Genomic DNA, 11,136 nt, shown 5'->3' with positions numbered 1-11,136 from the left:
TAAACATGATTCATTATGCTTATTACACATTTCATAAATCATTTAGAGCATAATTGAATGAGGTTGAATGACTTTGAGCTCATGATTTTACACCAAGCATGTCAAACTCAAATCTTATATGTTTCAAGTACAAAGTTTTTGAAAAGAGAAATTAAATTTTTGTCAAATGATTTTCTTGCAAAATCTCCTTGATTTCATTTAAATGAATTTGGTTTATTCTTGATTTTGATGATATAGCTTGGTTGAACAAATTGTTTTTGATACATGCATATAAATTTCCTAGTCATTGGTGATTTTCTCATGCTTTGTCAAATTTATTGAAAGAATTTTCTTAAGTGTGATCTTGAGCATTATAATTTGGCATTGATGAAAATTTTCAAGCAAATGAACAAACATTCCATCAATGTTTGATATTCTTAAGGTAACAATGATTTTAATGATGTAAAACTTAAACAAGTGTGCCTTGTGTTAAAAATGCTATTATGACTTGTTCTTGATGAAAATAAATGCATGAGTAAACGTTTGAATTTGTTGATGTTATTATTACTCATGTGCTTGCATAGATAACATCATTTCTTAAGAAATTTAAATGTTAAAATGCTTAGTGTAAAATCAGTTCTTGGAATATGCTTTATGAATGTGCTTAATTGATTATTTCAGAATTGATTAATTGATTATGCATATCGAATTGGTTATGATGAACCCATTGAAGTTCATGAAAATTAATTTTAGTTCATCCATTGTATTTGGTCAAGTCACATGCTTACATAATATTTAGTTTTGCTTAACCTTAATGTTTAAAGTCTAAAACTTGACTTGAGCTATGCATTTGAATATGAATTTGATTGTCAAGTTTGATCATGACATATTGTCACAGACCAATCTCAGGCTATGACCGGCGCATGGGCCCAATAGGCATAGCCTACTAGGCCTAAGCAAGCCTCTCTATGAAAACCTATCTATTAGTCCATCTATCACCCCTCTTTCTTTCATATCCATAATTCGTAATCTCCAATAATAATTTCTTCGAAAATAAATCATGCAACCAAGCATATACCATCCTCAAAATAGTTTTATCACTTGCCAACCTATGACGACATTATTGTTCAAACTAAACATACAGTGTTTACAACAAGTCTCATAATTTACATTAAAATAACTATACACACATGCAAAAGACCCTTGACTACCAACGGAGTGACTCTGAATATGGGTACTATCATTGAGTGTCAGGGCAAACCGACTGAAAGATGAGTATGAGGGAGTACCTTAACTTAGGATCCAACTTCCTCCGGATTTGAAAACCAAAACATGAAGTTGAAAAGAATGAGTGTGAACCCAATGAGTGAACATAGGAAGAGAACAAGCAAACGATACGGAAGGTTTTATGTAGTACGATGCACTTATGTTAAAAATAATGCAATTTATATTTCAAAAAAACAAACCGGATGCCTAACACTTTGGGACCATGAAAATTTATTAATTAATCGAGATATTATTGGATCGATAAATTAATAATTTATTAATTTATACATTAATTAATAAAAAATTAATTTATCAAGATATTTTTTATTTTTTTCCTAAACATTGAACTTGAATACATATATTGTGTATTGTGATTAGACAAATATTAACTATTTACCGAATTACTAATTATCATTATTCGTGACGAGTAAATTATTGAGAATATCATAGGAAATGACAAAGGAGATGAAGTTGAAAACGATAATTCTATGTTGGAGCTTGTCTTGTGCAAAGATGCACTTAAAGCAACAATCACATTGTATAATTTTTTCTTGCAATACACAAACATTATCCCAAAGCTTTTTAATTTTGTATAATTAAATGAATCATAGTTATTTATATATATACTTTTGATATATTTAAGGAGATTATTAATTTAAATATCAAGTGGGACTATGTAATTTTTTAAAAATATATTACCTTCTAAATTAATAAATTATTCATTTATTACAATCGATAAAAACTATTATTTAATTGAGATTATTAATTTATAAAAATTTTACTATAATCATTTCTCTTCTCACAATGTAATTATGTTATTTTTTCTCGTCGTTAATTTCAATTTTATCGCTGCAACTTTTAATCTTGTCATCAATTTCACTACCATCGTTGCTTCATTTCATTAGAATCAAATCCCACGGATATGTCAAATGGGGCCTAAGAGTTTGGGACCGTCTGTAACTCATGAATTGAATCCTATAGCTCCATTTTATTCGAATCAAGCGGATTGGTCACTCCACTTTCCGCTATGATTTCTTGCAATCCTAAATGACAATTTATGACCTTTTTAATCCTGCTTTCTAAAAGAAAAAATATTGAGTTATTATATCACAGATTCAAATCCAACTTCTAAAATTAAAATATCAAATTCTAACCGTTTAATTGTCTCTTCATGGATAATAAAAATGTATTATAATATTTAAACATGTAACACAAATCTTATGGATAATAAAAATATATTATGATATTTAAACATGTAACATAAATCAAAACCAAGCCAAGAAATAAAAAAAAATGTTTAAAGAATTAGAAAAAAGAAAAAAGGAAATAAGATGTCCTAACAGCGGTCTCTGCTGAAGTTAAATCATTTACACCTGCGGATGCGTTGCAGCAGAATTTGCCGTCCTAATCCTTCTAAAAATATTTATGGAGAAATTCTCTTTTCCAAACTGATGAACTTGCCTCCATACATTGACGGAGTTTATCATCCAATTTCTCACAGCAAGCCAATATTTGTTGAGCAAAGGTATTTGAAATATGAGAAATGCTACAACTGAAAGAATTCCGCTGATAAGAAACAACCCGCCAAAGTTAGTAGGTGTAAGAGGCCTCACATTGCCTGCACTATCCCCAGATGTCAGTGATGCTTTGCTTTTAAACCATGTATTTTCCAACATATTAAGCCTCCCGCTTTCCCTCAGCCTTGCAATTTCCTTCGATATGTCAGGAACCAGTGGTGAACCTTTAGGAAGAACCTGACCAAATTGACAACAATATTAGAAATTAAACATAAAAAAGCAATATTCTCATTGTAATTATGAAGGGATATATTGATATACTCACGAAGCCAAAACCATTAGTGGTAGACAAGGATTTGAGCAAGGAATAATCGGCAGAATGCTCTGCAAGAAATATCTTGATGTATGGCAACTCATCAAGGATAGCGGAGACGCCACCATTTTTGCTTCCTTTTGATAATGCATTAGCAAATTCTTTTATAGAATTAAATGGCTTAAGGCTATCGTCTTCAAAATTTAGGTTGTTGATCAAAACTCCTTTCGTGATATTTGAACTCACATGGTATCCAATGTAACTTCTCTTGGAGTTCAATTCAATATGCTGGACCGTCATCATTGAAGCCAGCGTGGCAGTGTAGCTGGAACTTAATATAAACATTACGAACAGCGAAACAACAGCTAAAAATGTTGACCAGTTGTTTCTCAACTGTTCCCCTGAAATGTTAAGTGGACAAACAAATTAATCCTTTAACCCTTTATTTGTGATACATATAGCATATCTCATATATTTTGATTCAGAAAGAGAAAGGCGCTTACAACGACCAACTAGGATTGAGAAGGGGAACCCATTTCGTTGGGACGGTAAGCTTTCAGCGCTAGGACGAGGACTTTGACTTTCAATTAGCCAAATGAGAAATCCGGTTATGATGTGAAAACCAACAATTGTTAGCCAAAGTTTTGGCGCAAGTGGTTTGAAGAAAATCCACATGTCTTTATTCTCGGTTGGGGCCACAATTCCGATGCCAATGTCAGTGTATGGCGTCGTGAAATCTACATACAAGGATCTATTTGCTGTGATCGTTGTGTCCCAGACAACAGCGTCAAATTTCTATTTGGTTATCCGACCGCAACATGACATGCAAGGGGAGATAAAACTGTCGGTCAAAATTTGATAATAATAATAAAACAAAAAACAGTCACCTAGGAGATTGTTTTTTATCTAGAGCTTATTTATTATATATATGTTTTAGTAAATTGCACCGTTATTTCATAAATATTTAGTAATAATTAATGTTTAATCGTGATTTAAAACTCAATTATTTATCCATGAATTTTAGGATTTGTTCTTATACATTCATTGGTAACATTTCATTAGTATGGATAGAATTTGCTGGCAATTAAGTGGGTATATAGGTGACAAATTGTGCTTATATTTTTAACATGTTAGTGGGGGGGATATCATATAAAATATTACGAAAATGTTATGGACTAATACTCTAAATTATTTATTTATTTTTTGAAAATGTTTATTAGCTTGAAGGTAAATGCCATACCTGGAGATAAACTTGGTAAATGAGCTCATTGTAAGTTCCAGCTCTCTTTCCGTTAGGATCCTCGAAAGCGATGAATTGATATGGCAGTTGATAGTCTAAACCCTCCAGGGCAGCTTTGAAAACATCTATACAGAAACCAGTGAACGTTGTAGCATTGGTGCGAGGATCACGTTTCACCTCCACCAATTGCGGATACCCTACTTGTAAAGGCACACCAATTTTAAGGATTTTACCACTCGTTTGCAACATCCGACCTTGTGGAATGGTAGAAGACCCACCGGGCCAGATTATCGATTCAAGATTGTTGGTGAAAGGCAGCTGTCTTCTATGATTGGATTCGTATATTTCCCTTGTGATTTTGCCAGTGGAAGTACAAAATCCAACTCTTTTTTCCCCATTACTTATCACATTAACTATCTCAAATGCATTTGAGATTAACTTCCCATTGATGAATCGAAATTCACCACTTAAACCCTTAAAGTTACTGCGCAGTATCTCTTGGAGAAGCATTGAACCATACATTGATGTTCTATAGATATCTAAATCCATTGAGTTTGAACGAGCATCTAGATTGCTGTTAAAGGAAACTTTCACCGCTACCCTTTCGGCTGCACTTTTTAGACTCCAGGCAACATCGTAGGCCAATAAACCAAGTATATTTAACTGCATGTCTTGAATCTCAAGGGGCCCCTCAGTAAAAAATTTTGTTCTTAATCTTGAAGTAAAATTGTGCAGCTCTTCCGATGCTGGAGTATAAGACCTAAAACCAAGGACGCCTTGCATTGACTCAACGATAGATGAGTCTCTTAAATGCCAATGATTCATGCCCTTAGAAGTCACAATCCAAGCATACCCCTCGCTCATCATTCCCAATCTTTTTGCATTTATGAAAAGGCGAGATGTAAGAAAATAAGACAAATGCACAATGAATACTGTAGTTTGCAATGTCCTGAGCTCATGAAGTTGTTCAATGATTTGATCATCTTCAGATGATGCAGCAATTGCACTCATAAATGCAATGCGTATGTTTTTCTCTTCAAAGAAAGCAGCCATGTAAGATATGGTATCATCAAGATTCAGGCCATCGTTCTCCTCATGGATAAGGATGACATTCCTCCATTTGTATATTTCAATAAGAGCTGCGACACCTTTAACTTGTGAGGTTTGGTCATGTGCAATTTGAACAAAGTAAGGAGACCTGGTTGAGATCGGAAAGGAACTAGGTGTGGAAAATGAAATCACTGGGATTTTATACTTGTCCCCAAACTCAGCCAGAAACTTTGCTTCCCATGATGTTTGTGCACCAAGGATTGCTCCCACTTTGGCATCTTCCAAGAGATTAAGAGCTGTATTTTGCAAATTGCAATGGATTCTGAGTTATAATTTCACAATCATTTTTTTTTTTTGAAATTTCATAATGCATTGATCAAAATAGGGAACCACTGATCACCTCTTTTCAAAGGATTTTGCAAGGCTATGCCCCTTACAAAAGATAACAGAGGTATACCAGCACAAAATACATACAATTTCCCTTAGGCCCAGCAAAAAATTCCATAACACTGTACCCGGTACAGCCCAACCATAAACAACTCAGCCCCAGAATTCAATCGACACATCAATACAATTGCAAGATGTTTGTAGATTAGTATGGGAAAGAGTGCGGTTCGGTTAAACCGTATCTGTAATTCAGAATGAGAATTCAATCTCAAGAGCAAAAACGAAATATTTTCTACCACATTTATTAAATTCATATTTGTACTCATTTTCTGGGTTCCAGGTCATGAGTTTTATGTAATCCATCGTTGAGGATCTCAAAGCCTATGTGATGTATTCCAAAAAAAAACAAAGGCATCCAAGGTTATCAAGCATCAATAGAAGCCAGGTGCTAGAAATAAATTTTGCACGAAAAGGACCACATAACAAAATCTTTTAGACTATCATTTGGGGCACCATTTCTTTCACCACTTAGCCATCGCTTGTTTTCGTTTCAAGTGCTTGAGCCCACCCAACAACTAAACATAGGTTGGTTAAATTTTTTTGGAAATAAAATGCTTGAAAGAAACAAGTATTTTTTTACAAGTTAATGATTTTAGATCTAGGAAAATTGAGATATATTATAAAAACTATCACAATTAAGGGAAAGAGGGCAAAAAAAATAATTTTTTTTGTAATTTTTATTGACTTTTTCAACCATTAGTGATTGGCGAACAAAAAAACTGAGTAGCGGAAAAGGTACTCCTCACAGCACTCATTGGTCAACTGTTGGATGCAAGAAGATCATAAAAATGACAAAACATTAAATGTCGCACCATATGTAAATAACTCAAGAAAACTTACCTGCTGAGAGAGCGTTGAGAGTTTCTCCCTTGGAGTCCCTTGTGTGGAGAACTAGCCTTGTTTTATAGTAATGATGCCCACTGTAAAAGTCAGAAATTGCCATGGAAATGCAACTTTGAAGAATTTTTCCCTCCAACGACCCCATATCGAGGATGACTCCGACATGAACCTCATAAACCATTTCATTTCCCGTCTTGTTAGTAAGTACTGGTTTGGCACTCAAGTTTTCAAGACAGATGGTTAGATAGATGATGACAAATAAAAGCAAATTTTGGTTCTTCCTCTTCATCTCCATATGAATACAAGACCTTTCTATTTTCTTTTGTGATTAACTCTCCAGTTTCATGATCTTTGCATGCTCTTATATAGATAATATTGGCCGCGGTTAAAATTGGACTTTCCTAAAAGCTGACTGGAAAACTGCTGACTGCTAATTAGTCAACCTTTGGGGGAAATGCAAAGAAATTTTCACGACGGTATCATTACAACACTGTCAAGGTCTTGATGTTAGAATGAGTCATGACATAGAATTTTTTCTTTTGCTCTCCTTTTGCTTGTCACTATTGCAGAATTAAAAAATACAGTTTACTATTTATTCGAATTAAAAAGATTTCCTTGTATTAATGAGGAAGAAAATTAGTTAAATATATGAATGTAAACCAAGAGAGGTGAATTTGTTTAAGAAGTTTTTCCCAAAACTTTTACGTGCTGTTCGGTTTGTGGAAAAATATGGGAGAAAAGAATTTAAAATTCTTGATTTGTTATTTTTTGTGTTTGGGTAGGGTAAGAATATAAAGGAAAATTTAATAAAATAAAATTTGAGGGGAAATTTAGAATAACTTTTCCCCAGCTTTCTTGATGAAAATTTTTGGACTGCAGGTGGTTTGGCTCTCTCCGTGGTAGCAAAGCACTTCTTTTATGAAATTTTTCCTTATAAATAATTAAATAAAACTTAAACTTAAAATCAACATTCACGAATTAATAGTTATTATTAAATAGAGTAAGTACTCAAGAGTCTAAATCATTTGAACAAAACTTAATACTTTATTCACGTGATGTAACTGAAATATAAGATAAAATTTTCACAATTAAATAAGTACCACTTCACTTTTACACTCAAATATTAGTTTTAAATAATTATTTTACTATTAGTACACTCATTATTGAACTAATCATATCATAAAGAATCATATACAATGCATGGACAACATATATAATATAGCTTATTACTGTTCTATCTGCTCGTTTTTTGGTTCTGTACTTTCTTCTTTTAGTATTTTTTTAAATTTAACACAGAATTACTCATTAAGTGTTTAAAATTTGTGTACAGTAGTAATATATAATTTTATATCGGCACTATTTATGAAAAAAAAAATTGTAAGAAATAACACTCCTCATAAGTCCAATTCAAAAATATTATTTTTTATAATTTTAACTATTTTTGGTATGATTTGATAATAATACCTTTTAAACTATTTCAGACAAATTAAAATTGTTTCAGTTTTCTCTCTCCTGCCATCCAGATAAAAATTTTAAAATTAAATCTCGATTTCTCTCTCTGCTCAAATATGTCTATCTCGCTATCCAATTCGCAAATATGACATCAAGCTCGTTTTTATTTTATTTTATTTTTTTAGATGGTGGATCTTGGGGTTCTTAAGAGCGATGAACAACGATTTTGCTCTTTGCAGGCAACGATTTTGCTCAGGGAGAAAGAACAGCTAAAACATGTTTGATGGGTTTTATAGTGGTTCACGGTTTTGTTGTGTTTGGGATTGGGATAATTGTTAAGCATGTTTGTTAGGGATTTTGATTTTTTTTATGAGATTTGGAGTTGAAATTGTTCAAGGAATATTTTGTAAATAGGGTATATTTTGTTTTTGTATAAGGGGAGTGAGCAAGACCTCCCGACAGGGATATATTTTCTCTTGCTTTGGAGGGTTATGGAGTTTTGTAACTTATCTTTTATGAAATGCACAATTTCATGGCTTAGCAAAAAAAAAATATGTGTTTTAGGTTCTTGAGTTTATTGGTTTATTCATAGAACCTCAAAATTGAGTTTACTGATTTTTAGGTATTGCTTTATCAAAAATCAATCACATAATGCTCAAATTCAGTCACGTAATATCCAAAATCAGTCACGCAATGCCTAAAAACTAGTCACATAATTCTCAAAAATCATCAAAACTACTGAATTTCATTTAACAAGATCAACAACTTCAAACAATACACCATATTCTATTTAACAATATAATTAACAAATATGAATGCTTAAAATGTTCGAAAGTTTTTCTTCATATATTAAAAATCACTCTAAAATATTTAAAAATGCTCAAAATGCTTATAGATTTTCTTCGTGTATCAAAAACTACTCCAAAATGCTCAAAATACTTAAACGTTTTTCTTTCTGGTAAGGAATACTCTAAAGATGAATAGTCTGGTGAGGAAAGCTAAAAAACTATGAGTCAGTTTGAGGTACAAACCTAAATATACTTGACTCGTTAATAGGTTTCGGGTTGAGGTGCGGAGCCTAGCGAATGGGTCGATTTCATTAAAGATAATTTTGTTCAATTTTTTTTCTCTTGATTAAAAATAGATAAAATCATAAGGAGGACCATTCTTAAAAACGCTTTATGTCTCAAGCTCATTTATGAAAAGTACTAAAAAAAATTGACTTCATCCCTGCTTAAAACTCACAAAACCTTACAAAATGATTTTAAGAATTTTTTTAAAAGGCAAATAAATTATTTGAATTAATGCAATGGTTTGAATATTTATTAACACGGCGTGGAGTCTTCAGCTTTAAATATAGACAGAGGACTTATTACAGACAGATGCCTACAAACAGACCATTGCGCAAAAATTGTTTTCATAATTAAATCATCAATTCACACAAATTGACAAAAAGCTTATGCGTAAAAAAGACTTTAAAAGATCAAATAAAACAAAAATGCTCAGACCTCTCCAATGTATTATGTCGTTCATTTCTAGGTCTGTTTTCTTTTTCGATTTCTAGATCTCAAATTTCAAGAGGAAGTTCACTCAATGAAACAATTGTTTGAAAATGTTTTATATGTATCTTTGTTTTTTTTTATTTTTTTTTGTTGGCCAGATGAAGAGGTTTATTATTCTAGGATTTTAGAAATATACGGTACGTATTCCTGAGTAGAAATTGAGACTTCAAGAATTAATCTTGGAGATTGTTTAGATTGAATAAATCAATTCGCAAGACCGAAGAAGCCTCGAATTGAGTCCTCCCACACTTTTAAAACACGGAAAAAAATAAACGCCCATCTAACAGTCAAACACTAAAACGTGAATATGAGTGTTTTTCAGTAGAACGTATGAAATGTGTCATGTATTAAGGAATAGGGGGAAATGAAGGGGAAGGAGGGGTTTTCACTGAAAATGAAAGGCTATTTAGAAATATTTCAATGAGAATTTAATTGTACGGTGTAATCATGACGGATACTGTCATTGAAACTAATAACGATCATCATTTCAACTACAAAAATTTATTAAAGGAGAACCGATACTTGCTTCTTTCCCGTCTTGAAATCTTAAAACCATGCATAAATTTATATATTTGCAGACAGTTTTCAAGCCAAATGAAAACCATTGTAGATTGCCTCCTACTCTACGGCAAATTCAAACAATATTCAAAGTAAAAAATCATTCTCATTTCCTTTTCACTAAAGAGCGCTCCTTAAATTTCATTCCAATAAACTATTTTGTTTGAAAAATTTTCAGCCTTTTCATTCCTTCCTTTTTTTTTTTTTTAATTTCATTTAATTTGTTCTAGATCCGGTGTCTCCTTCCCCTTCCGCTTTGATGAATGAGTTTTGCTTTCATTGCCATCCCTTCCTCTCTCAAACGGTAAAAAACCTGGCGGTGTTGGTTATGGTAGCTAGGCGTCCTGACTTCTCAGCTTTTTGAGTTCCACATAGTTGAATATTGCATGTGCTATCCCCAGAAAGTTTTCTGGGTATTCTTTCTTTTTTCAAAAATTTCTAGGCAACATTTTTTAATGTTGTTTGTGAAGAGTTCAGCAGCTAGCAAACGCTCCTTTCATCCTCAAGTTGCTGATCTGGGTGTATTACATTACCTTTTCCAATCATTTTGGATATTTTCCTGAAGAGGACCTGCTTGACAAACTCGACTTGTTCCCAGTTTGGGTTGCTGACACTAATATATTTCACGGTGATATGAAAGTAAAAGAAAATGATAAAACAGTGGTGTTGATTGTGTGTGGAGAGAAAGAAGAACAACAGAGCAGTGGATGGAGAGGAAGATGCTTCATTAGTCAGCAAATCTCAGTATATATACAAGCATCATATGGTTAACACTTGTTTACAATAAGGACAAGTGATATTAACCTGAACATGCACAATGACACCTCATGTCAACTAGTATAATATACTTAACAACCAGTACAATGAAGCAAAATACATAGTATAGAACAAAAGATAACATTAATGCATGCT

At 32.6% G+C, this 11,136-nt stretch overlaps 2 protein-coding genes across 2 annotated transcripts; both read right to left on the bottom strand.

The window, feature by feature from the left end:
- On the bottom strand, positions 2,527 to 5,208 carry LOC18612606 (glutamate receptor 1.2). The gene is made up of 4 exons (XM_018120733.1): positions 4,316 to 5,208; positions 3,579 to 3,870; positions 3,088 to 3,476; positions 2,527 to 2,999 (listed from the first exon to the last, which is right to left on the bottom strand). Exons 1-4 carry the CDS (start codon positions 5,180 to 5,182, stop codon positions 2,613 to 2,615), a joined length of 1,935 nt encoding a protein of 644 aa, XP_017976222.1. The 5' UTR covers positions 5,183 to 5,208; the 3' UTR covers positions 2,527 to 2,612.
- LOC108661348 (glutamate receptor 1.2-like) lies at positions 5,228 to 7,222 on the bottom strand (the record flags this gene model as incomplete). The annotated part of the gene is made up of 2 exons (XM_018117457.1): positions 6,653 to 7,222; positions 5,228 to 5,661 (listed from the first exon to the last, which is right to left on the bottom strand). Coding segments are annotated over exons 1-2 (729 nt in total), but the record flags the coding sequence as incomplete, so codon positions are not given.

This window comes from Theobroma cacao, chromosome 1 (genome assembly GCF_000208745.1).
Source record: "Theobroma cacao cultivar B97-61/B2 chromosome 1, Criollo_cocoa_genome_V2, whole genome shotgun sequence".
Taxonomy (NCBI): Eukaryota; Viridiplantae; Streptophyta; class Magnoliopsida; order Malvales; family Malvaceae; genus Theobroma; species Theobroma cacao.
This window is presented reverse-complemented; position numbering and strand designations above follow the sequence as displayed.

Bases quoted from the DNA above. Each gene is read 5' to 3' on its own strand.
- LOC18612606 (XM_018120733.1), bottom strand. From the start codon at position 5,182: ATGATGAGCGAGGGGTATGCTTGGATTGTGACTTCTAAGGGCATGAAT. The intron at 3,477-3,578 runs GTAAGCGCCTTT...TTAACATTTCAG, and splicing joins CTCAATCCTAGTTGGTCGTT to GGGAACAGTTGAGAAACAAC. The intron at 3,000-3,087 runs GTGAGTATATCA...CAATTTGGTCAG, and splicing joins CCACTAATGGTTTTGGCTTC to GTTCTTCCTAAAGGTTCACC.